The sequence below is a fragment of the Zonotrichia leucophrys genome, chromosome 5, assembly GCF_028769735.1.
Source record: "Zonotrichia leucophrys gambelii isolate GWCS_2022_RI chromosome 5, RI_Zleu_2.0, whole genome shotgun sequence".
Lineage (NCBI taxonomy): Eukaryota > Metazoa > Chordata > Aves > Passeriformes > Passerellidae > Zonotrichia > Zonotrichia leucophrys.
The window spans coordinates 40,021,122-40,047,006 of NC_088175.1; the positions used below are offsets into that span (position 1 = coordinate 40,021,122).

The window sequence follows — 25,885 nt, forward strand, 5'->3', positions numbered from 1 at the left end:
GAGAACCAAAGCAGAGTTCTTTGATTAGGATTTTAATGTTGGAGGTCCCCATACATGCAGTCACAGTTATTGCAGTTGTAGAGCAAAGTCTTACCTGTTATAGGTAGAATGTGAACTTTAGGAACTTGTCAGTCAAGGAGAGATCAAGTGACTTTTTCTGGAAGAAGTGAACAATCTCAGCTGTTGTGGAAGAAAAGCTCTGTAAATCCACCTCTTTCTTGCACAGACTCTTTTTTCATCAGTGAAGGAGCAGAACTGCTTGGTTATTAAGGAAAGACGTTTTTCCTCAGTCAGGAATATAAGGACACTTTGAAAAATACAGGTTAGAGCCTGATGTAGCATGTAAACTGTATCAACACGCTGTATGAATGGCTTATTGTAGAAGCAGGACACTTGAAAGCAGATCAGTAATAAAGTGCAGCCTGACCAACATCCCTTTAAAAAAGGAGTTGAATAATTGCTGCACTTTGTAAAATATTTCAAGTGGAACGTAAAAGACTCCTTCACCTTCATGGAAATGAAATTGCATTTCACATAAGCTCCTGGAGACTGATAGCCAAAACCTGCCTTTAAGCTTGGAAGAGGTGACAGGGCGGAAATCTGAGATGAATTTGGGAGTTGTATAGCCCAGGGTATATATTGTGAATAGACTCTGAGAAAGTCAAACAGGCAAGCATTGATGAAACTCAGGAGAGAAGGAGAATTATGAAAAAAGGGAAAGAAATTTAAATTTAGTCTTAACAGAAGTTTCTGCTACTTTAGTGTATTCTGATAGGCTTTTTTTGTGGCATCCTGCTTATCAAGCTGTATCTGGAAAACCAAATCGTGCTTAGAGAAGTCATCTGGAGTTCTGCTTTGATGAATGTATCTTTAATTCTGACTAAAACATTTAGTCAGAACAGCTGACAAATATATGTATGGTATTTCTTATTCTTAGCTCTAGGTTTGCAAACCCCTATTGCAACACCATTACAAGATTCATAGAATTGCCATATTTTCAACATGAAGTTGACTTTTTTTTCTATAAGAAAGTTGATTGTAAAGTCACTGAAGTATGGGCTGTTTGTAAGAGGGCATCTGACTATTCCTAATTCTGCAGATGAAATTACTGATTGTATACTGCAAGTTTTAGCCGAGCCGGCAGCGAAATAAATACAAGCCAATAAAATTTGCTTATTTTCCAGCTGAAATGTAGCTGTGGAGGATGGCTGTGATACTCATTTTGGGTAATGCAAGAAATTATACTATATATATATATATATATATATACACACACATATATATATATATATAATGTGATAAAATTTGAAGGATAGAAGGAGGAATTGATAAGATCCTTCTGTGACATTTGAGGAAGACTATAAGCAAAACCCATGTAGTAAATTTGTTATTATTTATAGACTTTTATTTAAAGGTTTCTAGGTGGATGAGTTCCAAGACTTCTGTTGTCCTTAAAGAGTTCAGTCTGGCAGTCAGCAAGTGTGTGGTGATGATTCATCAGGTGTAGTGAGCCTGAATAAATTTTTGACAGATGCAATTAAGCTGTGCGTCTCAGCAACATTTTTCTTAGCTACAGGTCAATGTACTCTCCATTTGTTCAGGGCTTTCTCTTAAGTGACAAATGGTGCTAGACAGCTGTTTTGGAAATAGGACTCATTCCGTGTCAGAGGTGAGAAAACACTTTTTATTGTGTGTAATGGAAAGGCTAACACCAGGGTTGACACAGAGGGAGCTTTTGGAAGCACTAAGCTTTATACTATGTGGGAGACCTATAGGAAACCTTTTACTTAGGGGGATGGGGAGAAGTAATTAATCCTTTTTCCCTTAGTCCTTGATCTCTGGTAATAGAGAATGAAAGAGACATTCCTACAGCATGTGATAATTTTATCAGGAATTTATTTCCTCTTTTGCTTAGTCTGTATGCATGCTGCACACTGGGAATTGTGTAAAGCAGATGACTTCATAGCTCGTGATTGATTTCAAATACATTTCTGTGCTCTTTTGTAACAGACCAATATAAGTATCAGAGGATGGTAAGGTACAGAGGAATGCATGTCCTCTCAGAGTCTGTGTCTCAATAGGCAGGTACAGGAATTAGCAACTGATGGATTTATTTTTTTTTTTTAGGAATTCCTTTTGGCTCCATCTAAAGGCACAAAACACAATTTGGTGTTGATAATTGGAATTACTTAAAAGAACTGTCATTAAAATGCTAAGCTTGTAGGAACTGTATTCATTGGGAAGGAAAAAATGCCAGATGTTTCAGGTATAGTAGATGTTGAGGAGAGATTAATTAATAGTTTGTAAGTGTATTTTCTATGACTAAAGCTCACACACTGAGAAAAAGTGATTAAATCTGTTTATTAAGGATTAGTGTACAAAAGTTGTTGAAGAAGTGGTTAATGAGGTTTCACTGCACTGTTAATGAATCACAGAAGCATGGGAATAAGCATAGTGAATTCCAGCCTTTAAGGTGTCATTCACTGATTCCCACTATCTTGTCCTGTAGTCTTTAGGTATATACCTAAAATATATATATGTATTTATGTATGTATATATTTTTTTTTCATATGTGTACATAAAAATAAGGCAGAGCAGCCTCATAGACCTCTGGATTTGTAGAATAAAACAGTGCTTCAGGACTCACAATGTGCTGGCCTGTGCTGTCTGCTGAGACTGCTTGTCAGTGTGTGTGGCTGTAAGCCCTGTTTGAGCAGGAGCAGTGACAGTGTAGGTGTGGTGTTTTCAGACAGGCACCTTGGGATAACACTGCCCTGTTTCTCTGGGAACATTTCCACTGCGTGTACCTGGATAAAGAGAGGTGCTCATTCCTAGTGCAGTCCTTGTTACTCAACAGCTCATGCAAGCAGCCATCTCTGAGGCAGACCAATTGCATTTTAGTGCAAAACTGCACATTTAGATGCTTAACTTCACTGCTTTTGGGGTGTTTTAATTTGAATTTTTCTTCTAGAATGTGAGGCATCCTCATTTCACGGTTGGCAGCTTTGTTTATTTTGTTAAATGTGGCATTTCCTCTTAGAGCTTTCACAGGCTGCTCAGCTGAAGGAACTTGCATGTTCTGCCTTCTGAGCCTTGGATGCTGCTTTTCAGTGTGACTTGGCTGGGGTTTTGTCTGTGTGAGTTCATTTATTCTGTTAGTTAAAAAGAATCAACTTTAGATTTTGATTTTATGGAATTTATCGTTGATTCATTTTAGAAATTGGCCCACCTTTCTCTTGATCTTTGTTTTAAATCAGTTGATGCAATGAGTTGTGGAAATAGCCATGTGGAGGGTAGAAGGACAGTTTTCTCTGGCATTTGGAAATTTGTTGAGGATACTGCTTCCTGCTGACTTGGAGCAAAATCTAAAATTGTTGAGACTCTACAAAGGAGAACTCCATTGCCTCACAAGTGTGTATAGGAAGGTATTTGACTTACAGGCTGTTTCGTTGTTCTACATTTCAAAACTGAAGTATTTCATTTAGGTTCTGTCATCTGAAGTGTAAATGTAATACCCATGGGGGAGAGAAAAAAGGATGGGAGTTAAAATAAGGAAAAGTAATTTAAAAATGAAAAGTTGAGCAAAACCCTTATGGAATCACTATGGGCTTCTACAGCATGTATCCTGGGTTTGTTTGTATGGTTTTTTTGTTTTGGTTTTTTTTTTTTTTTTTTTTTTTTTTTTGACTGCTGTCACAGTTGCTTTGCTATTATGAACACTAAGGTTTTGGTACAAATGCTTGTACTGAAGAATTGTGGATCTTTTGAAATAGTGTTTTCCTGTTGTTGCATTACTGTGATGCACAGAGGCAGAATTTAGATTAGATCTCAGAAGTGTTGACTGGAATCCTCAAAATTGAGACTAGTTCAATAGAGTTAGTGTATTTTAACACATACAACAGCTAATCCTGACCCAGTTAATGTCATTGACAAAGCCATAGTGAACTTTCCCCAACTGAGGATTTCATATGAAGGATTTCAGGTTTTGCTTTCTCTGTAAAGCTGGAGCTTTATTTGTTGGGCAGTTGATGAAGTGACTTGTCTGTGTTTGTTTAGGCTTTGCTTTAAAAGCTGGTTTCTCACTTCTGTTACATATCTTTGTTTGACTTTCCCATTCTGATTTTTCCTTCACTATTCAGTCCAAGTTGAAGTAGGGAGGAGGCAGGAAATGGTTTACAAATGAGAATGAAATGAAACTCAGCACCCCACACAAGTCCACCAGCTTCATTCACTTCCACAGCATCGTGTCAGAGCTGGGAGTCTGAAGCCTCTCCAAAGGGTCCTGTCTCTACACTGGCAGTTTCCAGCCCCATAACACTACACTTAAAAAACCAAACCAAACAGCAGCAATAACAACACCTCACCAAAAAACCCAACCAAAACACTCCAGCCCACAGCCTCTGGGTTTTGTTTCTGTATGGTCAAACACTCTGGACCTTTCCAGGAGGAGTCCCCTTCACCCAAATCTAACTATTTCAATGTCTTCAGAGTCTAAATGCTGAAAAAATATAATTAATAAATCTGTTGTTTCCTATGGCTTATGTTGTATCTGGACTTAAATAATTTTAACCTTATGGTACCAGTGAGGCTCTCTGGACAAGAGTAGGTTTTCCACTGTCCTAGAGTTTGCTTATAGTAAATTACTTCAGTTGGCTTCTTGAGACTTGTTTCAAGAAAACTTTCATTAGAATGCCAAATGGCATTCAGTGAGTTAAATGCAGTTGCTGGCTCTTTTTACCAGAGACACAGTTATCTAGGAGCAACTGTGGGATGGCTGATTGTAACAGAATCTTGCACAATATCCATGCTTACTCTCTGCAAATGACAGTTTCTTCCTCAAAAGCGTTGTTACATTACCTAGTGCTCACATGTGACCTTAACGGGAGTACAGGATAAGTTGTCTTGGGGCAGTTAACTCTAAGATGTTTTGGCAAACACCAGGACTGTACAAATACCCTGTAAATGTAATTTTGCACCTGTGTAATTTTGAGAACTGGGTGATTCTGCTGTCACTTTGGCTTGAAGGCATTGACATGCCTGCCATGACATGGCTTGATGGCAGTGCCCAGTCAGCGTCTCATTGCACTGTGCTCCCTACAAACACAGTGTCAGTGATGCTCAAGGATTTAGCATCTTAGTGGGCAAGATGGAAAGGAACTATCACTATACTCCTTTCAGAAACAGGACTCTAAAAATGGTAGGCTTGAGTCAGGTCTAAGGGAAGTTGGCAGCTGGACCCAGCTCCAGGTCTCAGGCTGAGGGTCCTTGCACAGAGCTCCTGCCTGCTTAAAATACACATTTCCCCCATGTTGTTTCATTAGTTAGTTGCTTTTCCATCTTGTTACATAGCATCTAAAAGTACTCAGCCAGATGGGCTGTTTGATTTGCTGGATGTTTCACTCTTTTATGTTACTTAAGTCAATACATGTCAGTTTTTCATCTGTGAAGGAGAGCTAAAACTCTCCTATTTAATACTGTGCTGTAAGGATGAGTTAGGAGGTTCGTTTCTCTTTTGCTGTGTCAGGAAGAGAGTTAATATAGTTTAGAGAATGGAAAATAAGAATTTCAGATCCAATCTTTCCTTCCTCTCTCCCTGTATTAAATATACTGTGCATCTGAAGTTTGGCTCACACCTACCCTTTTACGATGTAAGTAACACATTTTAAATGGATTACCTCTTTTAGATTGCATTACCTCTTTTGGATTGCACAGGTTAACACCTGCGTATTTCCACTTTCTCTGACCTTGTTTCATAAGCGTGAGGATTGGTCTTTGTAGGCAACTTATTAATATAAATCCTTAATTATTATGAGCGTGTTGGGCATGGTGTGTGACTTGAGATCAGGAGTCAGGCTGTAGATCCCAAAGGGAAAAAATCACAGTCTTGTGGTTAAGATCAAAGGCTGTAGATCTTGCATTCAGTCTTATTTTTGCACATCCTTCAGTATCCCAAAGTCATTTAAGTGAGGGAGCTTAAATTTCCCTGTCTAGCCTAGGTGTTGTAAGAATAAATTAATTGGTGGAGATGAGTCAGTCAAAACTGCTCTGGGACTATGAGTTATTTAAAAGCCCGAATTTATCACTGAGGCCAGACTTTTCTAAAGGGCTCAGCTTGGCTTGTAAGCTCATGCCAGTAGTTGTCTTACCACGGTCATTTAGGATTTGTGTCACAGTTTTGCCTAGAAGTCCTCATGGACATCAATAATGCATTACACAAAGGCTTATTATCCAGGAGTTCTTGCCCTAAAGTACTTGCAGTCAAGTCAGAGGCAATAAATGGATATGAAGAACATAGAGAATGGAGAGAATGTGGCAATGGAGTACACTCTCCCTCTGCCTGTCTGCCTATCTAGCTATGTATCTATCTTTTGACATTTTTAACCTGATGAGATCCCTGATGCCAGCAGGAGGCAGTGAGTATTTTTAACATTGTGATTGTAGCTTTAAAGCGGGGAGGAATCTCTCCGGCATCATTTTAAACAAGTGTAAGTAGGAGAGGTAGAGGTTTCAGTAGCAAATTTCCCTGCAAGATCCTTGCCAGATTAGTGTGCAGAGACTGGTCTGTCTGTGCCCTGCAAGGTATATTTCTGTCCTAAATTGAATTATTTTAGCTGTCAGCAAGTGCTTGATAATATAGTGATCTGTGCTTGGGAGATTCACTCTTTATATTAGTGTTGTATTGCATTCAGTGTTGAGGCTAGACAGAGCCACTCATCTTTACCTCACGGTCCCACGTGGACTCACTTAGCTTAGTCATGAGTGGGCAATTAAATAACAGGAGAGACCTTGTCAGCTCCAGGCATTAATATAAATCTTGGTGCTTGTAATACATTTACATGGCTCCCCCAGGTCTATCTGGACTTATAATCATCTCTTCTCTTATTCACAGATCTTCTGGGATATTGACTGCTCGCTTTTGCTTTGTAGTTCTCTGAATCAGGATTTGGCCCAGGAGATAACCAGCAGTAAGTTTTTGTGACAGGCACTCAGTGAGTATAAACACTTGCCCACTTTGGTGTGCACAGGCATTGCCTCAAGTAATACTGAACACTTCTCTGGGTAAACAGGGGCTCCTGCTTAGCAGGCAGCAGATTGATTTTACTCACCAATTTCTCTTGTTCAGATGCATTTTATCTTTGAATGGCTTGGAGATTTCAGTGCCTCATGGCTGATAAGAGCCCTTCATAAACAGATCTGGTGATCTTTTTATTTAGAAAGTGCACATATGTGCATCATAAAGCCCTGAATGAGTGAGAGGTCAGTGTGTCTGTTTCTTACAGAGATTTCATTAAAAGCTTCTTCCTCGTGTCTTTACCCTAATCACCTGGAGGTCCATTAAGGATGTAAGTAGTAGTGCTGTGATCCCAAAGCAGGCATGATCCACTAGTTAAGATGACTCTTGTTATATAAAAGCCTTTGCTGATGATCTTGTGGAACTTCCATGACCTGAATGAGACCAGGATTTTGATTTACCCTGGAGGAACATCTTACAGAAGGAAAGACAATCTGCAGACATGCTGGAACAGAATAGCAAAAATGTGCTGTTTGTGCTCTGTTTTTCTCGACAAACAGCAGTTTTCTATATTCAGGTTGATGAGCTTGCCTTGTAAACATTAGTAAAGTGTCTGTAAAATCACACAGAAGCAGAGAAGGGTGCATGGCTGGAGTCTGGTATTTGTTGGTTTTGGTTTTTTTCTCGTGCAGCCTTAGAAAATGCTTTTTAGATCTCAAAGTTAGGCAGAGCTCTTTCATTCATTGCTGTTTCAGCACTGTTGTATTACTATAAATAAATAAACACTGTGGCATACTTTTATAAGTAATCTGCCCTGGGAGGTGGGGACTTGCGCCTTCATTCTTCCAAGCAGATGCACATTTTGCTGGCTTTTACCAGAAAAACTGTCCAACTGCTGCAGAGCCTTAAATGAGATGTCACTTCTGGGACTTCTTCCCTTCTTTCCTCCTTTCCATCCCTAGGCAGTATACTCCAGAGCAGCTGGTAATGTTGCCAGGTATTTGCAGCTCTAGTGTAGATGTGTTCTGAAATCCAAAATAAACTTAAGAGATAATCTTAGCAGAATCAAATGTTGTCAGAGGCTGATGCCTCTCAAGCTATCTGTAGGGAATTCAGGCTGTCAGTGTTTAGTTTGACAGCAAGAGACATGGATGCTGTGACAAAGTTTTGTACAGGTGACTTTTTCTCTTACACTAAATGATTGGTGTGGGTTTCCTCACTTCAGTTGATGAGTGTTGGTGCAGTGGCAGAAGCTGCCCACTGTATCTTTATTGATATTCTGCTTTTTGGGGTGTGTTAAGAACCAATTGATGTTGGGCTGCAGTCAGTTACAGACCAGTTGATCATGGCACTAGAGGACTGGATGGGCGATGGCAGCCAGGGCTTGGCAGCCAATGTGTTTGTCAAATGCAGCTTTTGTCAGTGTGTGGCTGGATGTGGCTGGCAGAACCATTCAGTATCCCTTTGGACTTAGTATTGTCCTTGGGTGTATGTGAACCATTCACAGTGAATGAAGGTGGTGACTTGTGTATGCACACAACTGCAAAGGCAGAAATTAATTCAGTCCTGTGCTACAGCTGAGTGAGAGCTGTTGGTGAGAGAGTCAAGTATTTTATTACCTAAACCACTGTGAACTTGCTGTGTCCCTTGCCATCTTTCTCTCACCATCTTCACCTTCTGTTCATTCCAGGTGAGTGCTAATACAAGTGCCACACAATCTGTTAGAGCTTTGGGGTAACTCAGAGAGAAACTGCAATGTTAATTGAAGACAGAGCGTCAAAGGCTGGAAACACTCCCAATTTATGAAAGATTTATTTGTGTGCCTGTTTGTGTGCATTAGCCTGCCTGGTTGATATATTTTTTTAAGGTTCAATTTGGATGATGACCACAGAGCACTTCTATTTCTGCTACTGCAGAGACTTATTTACTGCTGAAACTTTTATGGTGACAGTCGCTCAGTAGTACATGTTTCAGAGTATTGCTTTGCTGTTGACTACAACCTTTCAAGTCTTTGTTGTAACAACCACAATAATATTATTTTCCCTTTTTGTACTGTGTTGTCCATTGTGCTTGAGGTCAGCTGCAACCTTGCTAGCAGGTCAGAAATACTCTGCCTTAGCTGAAACATTAGATGGAAGGGAGGTTCCCAGCACTGTGAACAGTCTGCCTTAGTAAAGGGATACAAATTAATGAAGCCTGCTCTTTTTTCCTGCTCACACTTTTCGTCCTTTCCTAAAGGAAGTTTTATTGTCTGTATGCTCAGTTGTCAGGCTCAGAGCTCTTTCTTGAGCACTGTTTGGTTCCTGCACAATTCTGAATCCCAGAGAAGGAGTTCTGCAGGGATGCATGCAGTGCAGACATTGCTGCACAGGAAGCTGTATCCACTTTTCTCTCTCTGGAGGGGGAAGATTCAATACTCTCACCCTGCAGGTGGGAATCTATGTGAGATATTAATATTCAAGACTATACTTCATATTTGTTTTATCATGCAAGTGCTTGGCTCCTGCTCTCTGGGTCTCATCTGTTTTCCCCCTCTCATCTAAGCTTCGGTATGATCCTTACTCCCAGCTCTGGGTTCCTCTCATGAGCAGTCCTGTTAATGGCCATAGAGGGTCTTGGCACTAAACAAGCCCATGAATGAGTGGAGGGCAGGGATTTGCTGTGTGCTGAAGCCCCAGTGTGAATGTGCTGCACCTTTTTGGAAGGGATGATCTCAAGGGAAGGTGCTGTCATGCTAGTACTGAGTAAATGAAATTTTTGTGGCTGACCCATAAGTGAGTTGTCCCCTAATTCAATAGAGATGCAAATAAGTGATATAAGTTATATTTAGAATGTGCAGGGAATATTTAATATAATTAATTAATGTGTAATGTAATTTGAAGAGCTAAAGATAGATTTCTGCCTTCGTATTCCTTCTGAAAACTTACAGCAGAAGAGATTTGGTTACCCACTGTCCTCAGAGTACTGGGCTTTGAATATTCATCCAGCCAATCTTCCTGATTGACTGACAATCCCAGGTGTACACTGGCACCAATTCCTGCAGCAGGTTTCCTAAACTCTGATGCTACCTGCCTTTACCTGTAGGTGAGGAGCCTCTTGTCCTCCATCTCCATCAGAGGACCATGTGAGGGGCTTCACATCAACAGAAGTTTAAAACACAAATTGTGTAATTTCTTCATCTTTATGTAATGGAGTGCTCCTTTTGAGATGCCTTGCCAGCAGGTTAACATGACAGCAGAGAATCAACGAGACTCAGGAAGTATTCACTCTGGTAGGAGGTGGATATTCACAGGAGTGAAGGATTTACGCATGCACCTGTTTTCCCAAAGGCAACCTCTTCTGCCTCTTTTTCTAGACTATTTTTTGTTGCAAGCCTATCTTCTAGCAATGTGGCCCTACAGCTGGTGCCAGGCACTTTCCCTTGAGCTTGGCTTCAGTCCCTGTCCCTTTGATCAGTTAGCAACTTGCATGTACCTTCAGCTCACAGTTTCTCTCCTATCCCCATCAAATATAAGCATTTTTTAACCAGTTTCCCTGCCATTGCCTGACCAGTTGCAAAATTCTACTCTCCCCTTTATTCCTAAGTCTTAGTTTGCTTTTTCCCCAATCCTTGCTGCCCTGTACAAGCTTTTAAAACTGCTTGTGCCTTCATTCACCTGTTTGGCACTCTCTGTGGGTGGTGTTGGGCTCCCTTCCCAGGTTCTCGTGCTGCTTTCTCTGCTGCAGTGGTGGCAGGGAGAGCTCAGAGTACTCCCATGTGCATCTCCCACCTTGGCAGCGCTGAGCCCTGGGTGTGGCCCAGCCTGGAGCCGCTGTTGCCGAGCGTTCCACCGAGTTCCTCAGCCTGGTGCGAGCTTGCTGCTGCTGCTGGGCTTCCCGTGGGTGCAAAGCTGCAGTACAGTAGCTGGGTTATTCAGGAGTGTGTAAATTAGTCATATTTGGGTGGTTCCTGGCTGCACTTGTTTAAAAAAAAAAATCTGAAATTCTTCAGGTATGTAAGATGTGCTACTGCTTTCTGGAGTCATGTGGCACTCTGTGGCACTCTGTTAGCACGTTGTCTTGTTAACACTGAGGTTTCTTCTCTCCCCCTGCCATTTGAAGACTGAGAACCTGAGACAGAGTAACTGGTGCCTAAAACCATCTTTTCTTCCTTTTTCAAAATAAGATGATGACATGATAGCGATTCTTTGAACAAGAAGGAAGATAATGTGAGGCTGAGTAGTGAAATCAATTGATATTAGCCCAGTGGATGGAGAACTTGAAAACTATCCTAAAAGAAGGAAAAAGCTTAGGAATCAACAAAAAGGCTGTTCCCAGAGGAAAAAAAAATAGAGACTTGCTCTTACCTATGGCAACAGGCAGGAATTTCCTGTGACCCCTCCTTAGCCTATGCCAAGATGAAAGTTCAGAGATTCCAAGTAGAGATTTGCTAATGGCTAATATGTGCCTTGGGAATGACAGTCAATTATCCAAGTTGCTGTTGGTCTGTGGGCTATTGTAAGTTAAAGATCTTTCTAGCACATTTTCTTTTGGAGTGAGATGTAAATGACTGAAGAGGAATTTAATGGAAGGGCAGGTGCAAGCAGCCTGCATCCTCTCTTGGTGGCTGTGCACTGCATCAGGACTGCTGTCACCATGGGATGTATCTCAGAAGAGCATCAAGCCATGACAGGAGTCTTAGTGATTAGAGGGCCTTCTCAGACCCAGCCAGTTTCTTGTTATTATAATCAAAAGTACCTTCCCCACTGTTTGCTCATCTGAGTGAATCAACAGTGACCCTTGGTGGTTAGAAAGGCTCAGTGCCTGCTGGCCTGTGATGCATAGCCTGGCCAACCTGAGAGGATGTCTCCTGAGAATCTGAGTACTAAAGGATTGGGCATCTTATTTCACAACTGATCCAGCTGATGTTCTAGGACAAAAATCTCTAGCCAGCCCAGTTGGTATGGAATCTTAGTTTCTAAATGGAGGATTTAGGGAGGAAACTTAAATCCCCTCTTGGACTTTTGGCTGATCACTTTGTTGTGCCCAACTGCTAATCTGACTGTAGATGCACAGCATTGTCCTGTTTGAAGGAAAGCACAGGCCTTCACTCCATGCAAAAGAGTTTTGAGAAGAAATACTCTCTAAGGTCTGTTTGAATTCATAGAGACTGACTTAGCATCAGGCCATAACCTGTCATTAGTCCTGATTTTCTTTATAGAAATCTGTCAGCTGAAACAGATTTCCTTGTATTGCTGTGCCTTGCTGTGGCTATGAGATGACTGAACCCTCACAGTGAGCTGTTATTCTGATGGGTATAACTGATGGCAATGATGATGCTGTGTTTTTACAGTTCAGCAATCGTTTCTATTCGTTCTTGAACCTGGGCTGTGCTTCAAAACAGAATTTAAGTAGAGTCACCACCTGTTCATTTTTCAGCCAGACAATCTGCTTTTTAAATATTTCAATAAACCCCCCCCCTCCCCCAACCCTTTTCAGGAGAAGTCAATTTGTTTTTCTGGCTGGCATCTGATTCCTGGCTCATTTTCTAGCCAAGTGGCATCTCCTCCATCTCCACCTCCTCTTTACAACTTTTCTTCCGGCTGCTCAGTGTAACACTTAGCACATGATGTGGCATCACTGGAAGCTGTGTTTCAACTATTTGAATTCAACCATAGTAGAGTGGGAGTGAAATTTTCAATTTGTTCCTACCCTCTAAAAAAAGTTGCTAGTTAATGTATGTAATACATCTGTATGTTGCTAGAGATTATACTAAATTTGAGGCAGGGAATGGCTTAAAAAAACAATTCTGCCTTTCAAACTGGTGGAGAAGTGAATTATTTAGGAAAGCTCTCAAATAAGCTTGAAAATAAGGACATTGGTGCTTCATAATTTGGAGGTAGTACTTGTTATTTTGTTTGTAACAGTTTTTTTACACTTTGTTCTAAACTCTCTGCTGAGTCTGGCTATGGATGTTGGATCATGAAATAAAATTAGGAGTTTGAGGACTTAGTTGTGTAAGAGTTGTATTGCAAACTTCTGCTTGTGTTGTCCCATAAAATACATGTGTTTTTCCTGTGGGTCCAATACAGGGATCTGCAGAGACTTCTGTGTGTGTCCTGTATAATGTTTGAACTGGGATTTCCCAGCAGTCATTTGGAATTTATAATTTTGTTGGCCTTATTTTTTACACAAATTATACTCTTAGAGTCATAGCATCTATAGGGCTGGAAATGACCTTCAGGACCATAAGAGTCCAACATTTAACCAATCACCACCTTGTCAACTAAACCATAGCCCTAAGTGCCCCATCCAGTTGTTTGCTGAACACCTCCAGCAATGGTGACTCCACTGCTTCCCTGGGAAGTCCATTCCAATGATTGACCGTCCTTTCTGCAAAGAAATCCTTCCTGATGTCCAACCTGAGCCTCCCCTGTCACAGTTTGAGGCTGTGTCCTGCGCTGTGGTTTTGGTTGCCTGGGAGAGGAGGCTGACCCCACCTTGCTGCAGCCTCCTTTCGGGCAGCTGTGGAGTGCTAAGGTCACCCTGAGCCTCCTTTTCTCCAGGCAGAACAGCCCCAGCTCCCTCAGCTGCAGTGGTACGAGTAGGAGCCACCTAATTTTCCAATCTCTTCTCTCTTAGAAATAATACTTTAGGCCACAAGCAAAATTGAACAGAGAATGGGTATTTCACTGGAAGTTAAACAAGATAAAACTTTAAAAGCCTACAGTGATGTAAGAAGTTTTGTTCAGGTGCACTCTTTAGGCTTTTAGAAGTGGGAGTGTTTTTATAGAACAGTGCATATGTTAGTTGTAGAATGAACCTTTCACATTGATGGCAATGCCTGTTGTCTAAAAACACCTTACAGAGGTGATCAAGTCTTTTGCTATAATTTTACAAAGAGACCTCTTACCCCAGATCACAAAGCATGTCAGCTGGAGTGGCTCTTCTCTTGAGGACACGAGGTCCATTCCCACCACAGTTCATAGCTCCAAGGCCTCTCTCTGGGCCTTCCCTCCCTGCTGTGCTGAGGACAGATGACATGGACCAGCCCTGGCATCCCAACGTGCTGGAACAGGAATTGCATGCTGCACCTGTGCAACAGCTTTCCATGGTGATCCCTGCCAGCTAAAAAATATTAGAGCTCCCTGTCTCCTGCATTGTGTAGGCAGTTGTGAAAAAGCTTAAATTTATTTTGAATGATCTCAAGAACTGGTGAACCATAATCCTGTTCAGTTCAGGAGCTCAGGTCAGATGTGAGCTGGTGATGTGACATCTGTCAAATGAGATGCTTCACTTTCAGCCATTTGTGCTCTTGAAATCACTCAGTGAATTTTAGCTTTCAAAGAGATAGGTAAATTATGAGACACACTAGCCTTGCAAGTCCACATACTGAGACAAGAACTTGTCATTTGGCCTCACGTGGACAACTTGATGTGTGGGCTTTCAGTAAATTGATGGGGTGCCCTTGTAAGACTGTTGTCCTTGAGGGAGTTCCTGCACTTTCTCACCATCTTCAAACAGAATGTGCCTGGAAGAAATGTCAGTTAAACTGAAGCCCCTCCAGGGCAATGCTTTTGTTTATTACAAAGCACTGATGTATGAAATAACAGTGCTATAATCATCTGTAAATGAACCACGAACAAGGAGAACATCCACGAACATTTTATAATGGGATGTGTTCCCTAAAGTTGCGGTTGGCTGGAATTAATCAATAGCCCATGGAGTGCATTTTTATTTTAGTCCTAAGTGTCCAAAAGGCAGTTTTAAGTGGCTCTGCTTTTGAAAGCACAGACTTTAAAACTTCCTGACTGCAGCCATTTTCAATGCCTGAAATTGTGCGCTAAGTAAGTAGTAATAAATTTCCTGAAAATGTAGTAGGCCTTTCATCTTTATCATCTGTGACTTATTCAAAGTGGGAAAATAATTACAGCTCCGTGTTTCAGGGAGCATTGTTCTCTGTGCTGATGTTTAATGACTTTTTTGTTAAATACCATTCCCATCTCATCACTTTTGAGTCATTTGTTGTTTGTCCAAGGTGCTTATGGAGGAAGGAAGAGAAGAATGAAATGAAGTAGAAGCAGCATCAAAGGGTATGTTGGTGTTTCAGCACAAAGACTGGATAGCAGAGGAATTACTAGGTTTTTTTTGCTTTGGACATCTGCCAAGAAGTTAAGTCATAAAGATTAAGTAAGCAAAGAGTCTCCCAAACTGTCTTGTGAACAGTGTTCATTTACCATTTCACTCTCTCTGCAGGATGAGTATCTCCTTGCAAGCCTTCACACTTCTCTGCTTATTGTGAGCTTCAGCTGCTCCTTTCCTCCATCCTGTGCCTTCACACCACAAACTGCTTCCCAAAGCTGCCTTGGTCTCTGTTGATTCATCTGTTCCTTTCCCCATCTCACTGCAATAAGGTCTTTCCATTTTGCATCTCTTTATTGCAGGGCATCTTTGCCTAGATCTGGTGAATCCTTTGCTTTTCATTGAAACTACATGACACCACTTGCCCTGCTCCAAATTCATTCTGCATGCCATGTACCAGGTTTCCTGTTCTAATGAACACTGTTTCAAAAATATGTTGCTTTACTGTTTCGGGTGAAACTGTAAGGATCTCTTTTCATTTGCCTACTTAGGATCTGCTGTTAATCAGTGGTGGTTCTTCCTTGATTGCTGAAGTCCTCTAGTCCTTTTAAGTTTAAGGGTGTATGAGGTTTATGGTAAAGGTTGTGGCAAGTTGCTTCTTGTCTAAACAGAACCCCCTGTTTGGAATAGATTTGTTACTGCTGTATTCTAGCTGGGAAGTGTAAGTCAGAGCAAGGTTGCTGATGACAGAAAAAAATCAGTTGATGACAGAGGAATTTATGGTCCATCACAGAAAACGGAATGGAAGCTGTGATTTATATATTTAGTTGCTTTAATCAATATGAAAAAATAAAGTGTGGCATTATACATAGGGCCCCTGGCAGTGAGTGATGATGGTATAATCTGTAATTTCTGCCTTGTAGATGAGTCTTTCCTGGGAGGAAACTTGTGGACAATGGGCAGCATTTTAATCATAAAGGTGGGTTTTAAAAATGTGTATGTGTGAATGGTGGTTTTATGACAAAATACCTTGACAATAGATGCAAGCACTTTTGAATAGAAGATGGATTACCTGTTTCTCTTGAGTGATCCTGCTTTTGTTAGTTGTTGGCCTTAGGTGAAAGCCACTGTGTGGTTCTTGGTTCATGCTCGTTTTTTCATTCCTGTGGCAGGGAATGTCATCGCTGGGACAACATACCTAGGTGTTTGAGCATGAACTAAAAAGCAGAGGAGGTGGAAATTTTTTCTCAGCTGGCCATAAGAAAATGAAATTGCTCTGATGCCAGATGGGAAACATGCCAGCTTATGGACACAGAATACAAATGGACAGGAGGGACTTGTTGCAGGGAAGTCTGTGTGAGAGTTGGCATCCTTTTGGGTCTGGGCTGCGCATACTGTGATGTGTTGTCACTGTGGAAGATTTTGGGACAGAACATTCCACTTTGGGAGAGAATCGCAGCATTGCTTTCCATGTTCTTGATTTCTGTTCTAGTATGTGGGCATCATACCTGGCTGTTGCAGAGCAAGGGTTTGGGGTGGACGTAGGAAAGGAGGCTTATGTCCTCCTAGCTCCCTTGTCAGCACCAAACAAACAGTCTGCTGACTAACTTGCCCTTTTTGCACTGTTGCTGAATTGCAAATGGAGAAATGCCTGTGATATTGTACCATACTAAGAATGGAGGGTATGAGTTCATGTTTCCAGCTGCACACTAGGCTTGATATAAGTTATTATACGCAGGCTTCTTCATCAAATATAATGTATTTAACCTGGCTTTTCCTAATCTGAGAAAATTTGGTGTTTTTTGGCTCATCTTTGTTTATGTCCGCATAAACTGAGAAGGAAGAGATAGGAGGGAAAATTATTAGGTATGGTAAGTGGAGATGACAATAAAATTGTATGTTGGGAGTCACTCTCAAGTGTTAGATAAAATTTAGTCCTTATTTCCTGTATGCTTAAAATAAATAAAGCACTTAAACTTCACTGATACCTGCTGTAGTAGCAGTTGGTGGTGATCTGGTGTTTTATTTGGGAGAGAGAGGAGAGCAAATACAGCAACCTCCTTCATTGAAAGGAAAAGGGAATGTTTTTGTTAAAATGGAATGATCTCAAAGAATGAAGGACATTTCAGTTGATATCCTTGCATATTTTTGGGTTGTCTTCAATAGCTGTTTTAAGTAATAGTGATATCAAATTCCCTCTGAGCTGAGTCTGTAGTTTCTTGAGAGCTGCCCATGAAAGATATTTATTCTTGAAGCGCCTTTAGCAGAGGCATTAAGCAGGTTAACACATGTTGGTACCTCACAGTCTTCCAGATGCTCTGCTGGTCTGGTTCAGCAGCAGGACTGTTGTACTACATTGCATTGTCTCATACTGAGATGGGCAGTGCTGAAACACCTTTACTAAACAGCAAAGCAAAGGCAGGGGCTGGTGCTGGGAGAGCAAGCTTGGCCAAGGGGCAGTCAGCACCTTCTGGCTGTGACAAGCTCTCAGCACTGTCTGCAGCAGCCACAGCTTTGTCACACACACAACACCAACACATCTGGACCCTCCCCGTGTATTCCTGTATTTCCTGTGGTGCCTTCTGTATTCGTTGTCTTGGTATCCTACTGACTGTAAAGATTTACTAGCCTGCTGTACCCTGGGATTAGAGAGAAAAAACATGCACTGGCCCTCTGGCATGAAATGGGACATTTAACAGGGAACATTTCTAGCACTCATGCATACTTTTATCATCATCACTACAGCTGAAGTTAAGGAGAGCAAGTGCTGCTTTTAATTCTTGATTTGCAACCAGTTTGAAGGTTTAGGACTTGCATGACAGATGTAATCTTGGCTCTTGATAACAAAAATAGTGAGGACATGTACCTGCTCTTTCTGTGTCCAGATTTGAGCTGGCTGTGTATCCTCTTTCATGGAGCACTTATTTCCTGAAGAGTGATTTCAGTTATTGCCACTGTTAATGAGATAGCTGCTAATTGTGGATCAGTCCATCCCTTTCCAAAAAGGGTCTTTTGTGTACTGCACATGGAAAATATGGATGTGAGCTTGGAGATTTCAAAGGCTAACTCTGAGATGCCCCAAAAGAGCTGATATTCTTAGCTTTGGACCATAGCAAATGGCTGAAATACTGGAAAAGTCTCTTATGTGTTCAAAATCAACACAAATTTTATTAATACATTATATCTTGTGAAATCTAATCTTGCACACACTAGAGCAGCTATTACTGTTTATATGTTTGATATGTCCCTGGACAACTCCAGTAAGGAGAATGGGTTAACTTGTGGCTAGGCAAGCTGGGGTTCATATTTTACACTTCCATACACTGTGTTGCTCCTCTGCTTGCTATACCAAAGCTTTAATGCAGTGGAGTGGACTTGCCTGGCTTCTCCTTTCTGTACTAATTTAAGAGAGACAGCTTCTGAATTGCCTTTCCTTTTGCAATAATGTTTTTAAAGTACTTAATCACACATTTACAGTCACTATCTTCTTTAAATTTACTTATTTCCCACTCAGATAGTCACAGCTCAAAAGTCCTGCCCAAGGCAAAAGCATGCCATAAAAACCTCTTGCAAGATAAATGTGCCCTCCTGGATGCTGAGTGATGAGAACTGGATGTATTTGAATAGTTCACAGAGACTGCAATTTTCATTGTCTTTAGGCACCTCTTAGAGATCTTTCATTCTCCTTTTCATAGTTACTATAGTTCAAAAAAAGTTAACCTGCACTTGCATAAGGTGAAGAAACTACTGAGCACAAAGATTTGAGTTTCCCTAGGAGCTTTGGCCGTGGTTGTTGTACACCTAGACCTGTGTTTTAGTAGCTGGTTTTGCAGCTGAGGCCAGTTGGGCTAACCTAGCTCCTGGGTGTAGGAGATAGGATAGCAAGGGTAAGGATAGGTGGTGCATGCCTTTCTGTACAGTGAGAGTAGTCTTGGAGATAACTAATGGCAGAAGGCTGCCCACGTCAACTCTGCATATACTTCATCTCTTTGTCCCCTTTAAACCTCAGTTGATGCTAATGCTATTGGGGAGGGATTTTTGAAATTTTTCATGAGTGACTTCTTTACGTTTCTGTAAAAACTGTAAAGTTTCTAATTGCCAATCATTAGTGAAAAACATGACCGGTAATTTTAAGTCCTAATAATCTTGCTTTCCCCAGACTCCTATGTGCACAAAATAATCTGTTACCCAACTGATGTGATACCATTAACAGATATTTTTCATGCATTTTTGTTTTATGTATTTGTGGCCTTTCACACTGTTAGTGCTCACACAGGTGCTTTTGATGAAACAAGCAGCTGTCTTTGAACTGTTTGAAATAATTGAGCAGATGTATGACTCTGCCACACATCAGCTCAGTGCAAGGCATCCCTCCTGTGCAGTATAAATCAGGAGACTTGAGGAGCAAATATACAGTGCTAGACTTCATTTCCTCATTTGTCTTTGCCACATTGTACCCCCCTGGGGGGTATAATATTTTGATGGGTGCATAAAGTACCATTAACTTTAACATTATTATCAATCATCATGACAAAGGAGGACAAGTAGTCTTTGTACTGGTCTTGCCACTTGTTTAGTCATCAAACCCTTTGGAAAATGAATGTAAACCACTTCTTTATTATGGCTGTGGTTCTGTAATAGAGTGTTTTTGACAGCAATACCTGTTTTACCTACTGCTGCTCTACCTTGCGCCCCTAAGGCATAGCAGCATCTCTCTCTGTTGTTCTCTGCAACTGCACATGCTGCCATCTTTCTCAGGGCTCCAGCTGGCTTACCTTTTTAGAAAAAATGCATTTGCAGGGGAACAGGTAGTAGGAAGATTTTTTTTTTTTTTTAAGATTCCTCAGTTCCATGATTCCATTTGTACCTTGCTTTGTGAAGAGCTGACCCAGCACACCCTGGGAGGTGTGGGCCTGGCTGAGGGCAGACATAGCTGTGGGCTGGGAGAAGAGATTTTCAAAAAAGCAGTGAACTAAAGACCTGTAAGCTAAAGCCTAAATGAGTAACCAGTGTAAGTGTTGGTAGTGCTGCAGTACCAGGGATGTGGAGTAGTCAGGATTCTGTGTTGACAGCTTCTCTAATAGTCCTTTAATTTTTCCTGTGTCAAGATGAATTCCTGAGAGGGGGAAAAGTCTTTAGTGTGGTGTGTTGCACAGCAGCAGGGCATGATAAGGATGTAGGCCAGCACTGTCAGAGGAGTGTCAAATTCAGGGTTGCACTCCACGTCTGCTACTCAGCTGAGAGTTGAGGCAGCACCAGCCAATTTTTATCAAGTGACTTTCTCAACATTGGCCTTTCCTGATGACATAGGACAGTGCCTTCTTCCAATATCTTCTCTTTTTGCTTTCAGAAGGTCATTGCAGATGTGTCAGATTATGTCTTTGCTTTTCAAAAGGATTCCTGTACCTCACAGAGCAATATTCACTATCAGCATTAGGTTTTAATTTTTTTTTCATTCGGATTATAATCCTGCCTCTTCCTCAAGCATGGTTTTCCTCTCCACTGAAGTGGGGCAGCGGGTGAGTGGATGGTTCTGCCTTGATGTTTACTAAGTTGCTTCTTAGAGGCAATTTTCTTGCTCCTTGGGTGAATGTGGTATGATGGCAATCTTAAGCAGTAAATATGTCATGCATCACCATATTTCTTCCTGGATAGCATTATTTTGTGTTCACTTATGTTTTCAATATACACAAATACTTAGAAATCCATGCAGCAGAAAAAAAGACAACCACAGAAAAAAATGTCAGGCTTGTCGTGCTATTACTTTCTGCACACTTTTTCTTCCTCTCCCCTTTTTCCTTCTCTGTCCCTCCTCCCCATGCTGATCAACTAAGTTTAGGTTAATTCTTCAACAGGGAGTGTTGAAATACATGAAATTGTTTCCTGCTGCCTTGTGTGTCTGGACAGTGCGTGACAACAGCTGAACAGGTTTTGAAATCTGGAGCACTGGGAATTGAGCAGAACAACCTGATTCAAGGGAAATCTGCCAAGAATGAACATAGGATGTAATCTGATGGCTTTGAGCAGCATTTTCCATCTTGGCTGATTGAGTCCTTCAGAACTGACCCAAAAGCCAGGAATGGATCTGTGCCAGTTTTAAAAAATCAGAGGGAGGGATTTGCATGCTCAAATGTGGGTGTTTCAGGCACTAGAATTTCCACTTTGAAACTCATTATTTCTGACTTAACCTGCATAGGACCTTACAGCCAGTGTCTGTCTAAACACAAATTTGAAGCAAATTATTTAGCACGTGCAGATCCATCACATGCTCTTAGCATAAGGCACAACAGAGCATTTTGCTGTTGCGAACCAGTATAATCAGTCCTCCAACACCCAGCCTCCTTCCTGTACAGCACAGTTTAATGCACAGCAGAGAGGCATTTTCTTCTGTGTGAAGATTGGGAAGCAAAACATTGGCCTTGCTGGAGGTGCATGGGCAGTGATCACAGGATTGGGTGTCTCTCTAGTCCTCTATGCCTGTACTCCAGGGAAAGCCTGGCAAGCATTTGCCCACATTGAGATTCTGAACCAGACTCACAGCCACTGCAAATGGATGATCCCAGTCTCTGGCTGAGCTGGCAGTGATTAATTGAAACCCTTGAGATACAGGACTGAGCAGATACAGGAGACCTTAGGTGACACAGAAATGAAGCCTTATCTGCATCAAAGAGAGGGTTCTGCTCATCATTGTCTGCCATTACAAACAGCAGGAAAGGAGAAAGACACAGAAACTCTAGCCCAGGTAAATTTTGCCAAAAGAAGGCAGCTAGGAAGAAGCCCACAATGTATTTTGTATTTAAATCCAACAATCAGAATGCTGACAAACATTTAAAGATATCATGTAGCTGAGGCAAGGGGGGGGGGTGGGTTGGCTATTTTTCCTTCAAGTACTCTTTCCCAGTCTTTGCTCTGTGCCTCTTTGTGTTTTGTCCTTTTTCAGTTTTCTTACAATCCACTGTCAGTGTTTCAGCTCCTGCTTTTACTTCCTCTTTATTTACCCTGATGTGTTTAGGGTCTGCACACACAGTGGTTGTTACCCAGATTACTGGGTTGGTCAGTCAGCACTGGGCACTGCAGGCTGTCCTTTATTCACAGGCAAGGAAAGAAAAACTTCCTTGTCACTCACCTGCATGTCTGGGCTTTACCTCACAGAAAATAGAGGGATTCTCATAAGTTTCCAGGTATGGGAATTGTCTCTTACTGCATGTGCTTATATTTGAGCTAGTGTGTTCAACTGGACTAGAGGTAGTGAGTATAAGAATAAGGTAGAAAATACAAAGTGCCACTTTCCAGGCCAGAGATGTGTGGTACATGCACATGGACTCCTCCTCCAGTGGCAATCCTGGTTTGTGTCTTGGTTTGTCTGTGTGGGTATGTGAAAGAAGCAGCTGTGTAGGAATCACTGCAATACCAGAATCACTGGAATGCAGGTAATTATACATAACAGTAACTTCAGACTTCTGGGTAGTTTCATTGCCTCGTAGAATCTTTCTGCAGGCAGAAAATTTGGCTCAGGCATAAGGATTTTCAGGAATGTTCTTTCTAATGTGTGTGATGGAAACTGTAATTTAATTTGTGTGGCCGTCTTCCCTGTGGCTGCTGGAGATTGTTGCTTATTTCCCTGATAGTAGTGGCACAAACAGTGCTTTCCGGTGTTTCCTTGGATGTTTGGATTCCTGGCAAAGGCTGCCTGGGATAGTAGGTCATAGTGAAGTGAGGTCTCTCTTTTTGCTCTAATCAGAAAAGGCTGTGCCTAGAGGCTTGCTTCAAACAGCAGGAGAGGGTGAGCAGAGAATAGACATGAAATGTGAACATGACTGTGTTCAAAGTGGAAGATGTTGAAGGACAGGAGTGTCAGGAAAGCACCATTGTCCTCAATGGATGATTGTTTTTCAGCTTTTGATCATGCAGAAGCACATCTCCCATAGCTATGGCGCCATGTGCCTTCCAGCACCCTCGATCTGAGGAGCTCAGAGCACAGTGAGCATGGATGAGTTAAATCTGCAGCGGCTCTCTGGTGGAGGTGCAATCACCTCGGCTATACAGATGGAAGAGAGGAGGAAAAGTTCAGCTGCTTACCCAGAATCAGTAAGACAGAGACAAAGGTAGGACCTGAATGGGAGCTGTGGCTCCCAGTTGAGCGTGCAGACAGCAGTGAACCACACAGTGGCTATTAATCTGGGCTCTGTCTTTGCTTATGTAGATGAACAAATGAAACTGTTTTTTTCCTGAAACATTGAGCACCCTGTAGCTCCTCTGGAAACCTGCTGGAGTAGTGGTAGTTCAGCTGTTCTGCAAATCAGATTCTTGAGAAATAGTATTGCACAGAAGAAACAGCCTCAGGAGGGTAGAGCACTGGCAAGCTTTCTGAGGTCACTTGGAGTGCACAGAGCAGCACAGGATCAAAGTTGAGCAGAAGAGATGGGAGATAAGGAAATGACTGGAATGAGAGTGAGGAGGACAAATGAGAAATACTGGAGAATGGTGGCAGAAGAGGACAGGTTTGATCTCAGAGAAGGAAATAATGGGAAAGTATGATAGCCTGGAAAAGCATCCCTGCCTTTAAGCAAGTACAAAATTATGTAGTAGAAGAAAGAAGAGTTTTAGAGAGGCGGTATAAGCATTAAGATAGGAGGGCTACTCAGGAGCACAGAAAACCTTGCATTCCTCTTGCCTCTTCTCCCAGTGATGTACTAAATGTTGTGCCCTTCCTGTGTGATCTTGTCCAAGCCCTCCAGATACTGATGTAATAAAGTAAAAACAGTAATTTCCCTTAGTGTGCAATCAGCAGATTAAAAAAAGGAGGGGAAGAGTAAGAAGTGGGTGAGGACTATGTAACCTAAAATGGTCTTTATTCTTATAATCAAAATTTTACTCTGAAAGGGTTCCAGAAATGAGTCTTTGTCAGCACATAAAAAATTGAAAGCCTTATTCCTCATTCTTTCCCTTTTCCCCCTGTATCAATAATATGAAGCAGATGTAAACAGAGGACAACATCATAGGGCTTAATATCTGACAGGAAAATCAGGTATTGACTGATTTCAGATTCTGCTTTGCCATGAGCTGGGTAGGGTTGCATAACCCTATCCTTTGTGAAGATCGTTGGAGAACTCTGGGTATGTTCTTGTTGTTATTACTACTATTATTATTACTACTCTTAAAAGTAAATAAATGTATTTGTGTGTGAGAGAGAGAGGGAGAGAGGCTGGGTGAATGTGTGTGGGGGTGGAGGAGGAACTGAACCTGTGTTGTTTGTTCCTGTTGGTGGGTCAAGGTTAGGCTCTTGGGCAGCAATGAAGAAACCTCCTTTGAGGAATTCCTATTGGAGTGTGCACAGCATCATTCTGCCACTGGAAGCTTATCACTTGGGTGGAAGTCCTGTGCTTCTGCTGCACTTCTAATAGATCCTCTTTCTTACAGCAGAGCTTTACTACCTGGGAGCCCCTTTGTGAGAGTTACTTATTAGACAATATTCAAAAATGTGTTCTCAATAGAAGTGTTTGCAAAACGTGTGGGAGTGACTTTTGGGGATATTGGTTTAAAGATGAACACAGTGGTGGCAGGTTAACAGTTGGACTTGCTGAACTTAGAGGCCTTTTCCAACCTTAATGATTCTATGACTAAACAGCCTCAGGAGAACAATTGTAGCGCTGGTAATGCAAGAGCACCAATCCAATATTTTATGTTGCCACAGGTTTTCCCACATGGCCTTGAGTAATTCAGATGGCCTCTCAATACCTCAGGTTCTCAGAAATGAGATGAAAAAAGTAGCACTACTTGACTTTGTGGATGTAGGCTGATAAAGGTATTGAAACTGTTAAGGTATCTAAAGGTAAAAGCTTTTATCTGAGACAGTAAATATGTCTGCCTGCTCCCAAGTTGCTTATGGTATATGCCTTATTTAAGTTAGGCATGGAGGCTTTTATAAATCAGTCCCTTGCAACCTGTAGAAAATCCCAGCAAGGCAACAGAAAGCTGCTGAGTGGCTCCCCAGCGTTCAGTACTAGTGTTGATAAAAAGCCAAGGGGATTTCCTGCAACACAATTTATTTTCTTGGCTCTTCACATGTGGTGGACATACAGTTTACTATTCTGCCTTTCTAGATGCACCTCAGAAAACAACTTCCAGCATCAGTGATGAATTACAAGGGAGCAGGAGGACCTGCTGGTCCTGGGGATTAAGGCTTCAAATGACAGTTTATCCATACACCAATATTGAGAGTGAATCCCTGAGCATCCCCAGTACATTGGGATGTAATTGCAGGTTATCCTGAGTAACCCAGGATGTAGGGAGCAGGCATTTCTTCAGATAATTAATGTCTGATTTTGTAATTTTAACCTGAGGCTACCCTAATTCTGGCTTGCTTTAAGCCCAGATCTGAAAAGTAGCATGATCCATTGTGATCTTTTAGAGAGCCAACAAGAATTCCCAACTAATATTTCAAGGCACTGAAAAAGAAATCTTTGCCCTCATGAAATTAATTCAGAACACAAATTACCTTTCAGTTGACTACTTCTTTGCACAGCTCTGCTAAGTAGTTTATCTTCTTAAAGTATGGTCAGATGGGAATTTTTAAAATGATGTTTCTTCCTAAAAGAAAGGACATGACCCTGATTAAGGCCATCCCTGGGGAACGAGTCTAGGAACTCTGGATCAAAGGGCACAAATCTGCATTGCTTGTGCTAGTTGTGTATCTGTGAATGTCTGTGTACTATCCAGAGGCTTACAAGTGTCTGTGTTCAGCCCACCCTCTGAAGAGCGAGGAGCCTCAATGGGGGAGTTTGTTTGAGTCTCCAAGTTGATTTCATGAGC

The 25,885-nt window shown here is 41.6% G+C and overlaps 1 protein-coding gene across 4 annotated transcripts in view; it reads left to right on the forward strand.

Moving 5' to 3' along the window:
• The window catches only part of TSPAN4 (tetraspanin 4), a 427,493-nt gene that overhangs the window by 93,296 nt on the left and 308,312 nt on the right, over positions 1-25,885 (forward strand). For 3 of the 4 annotated variants that reach the window (XM_064714680.1, XM_064714679.1, XM_064714681.1), the window contains exon 3: positions 6,890-6,965. The exons of the other annotated variant lie outside the window; for it this stretch is intronic. In XM_064714680.1, the coding sequence (XP_064570750.1) occupies positions 6,890-6,965 (76 nt within the window). The remainder of the gene's footprint in view (positions 1-6,889; positions 6,966-25,885) is intronic. 4 annotated transcript variants of the gene reach the window in all.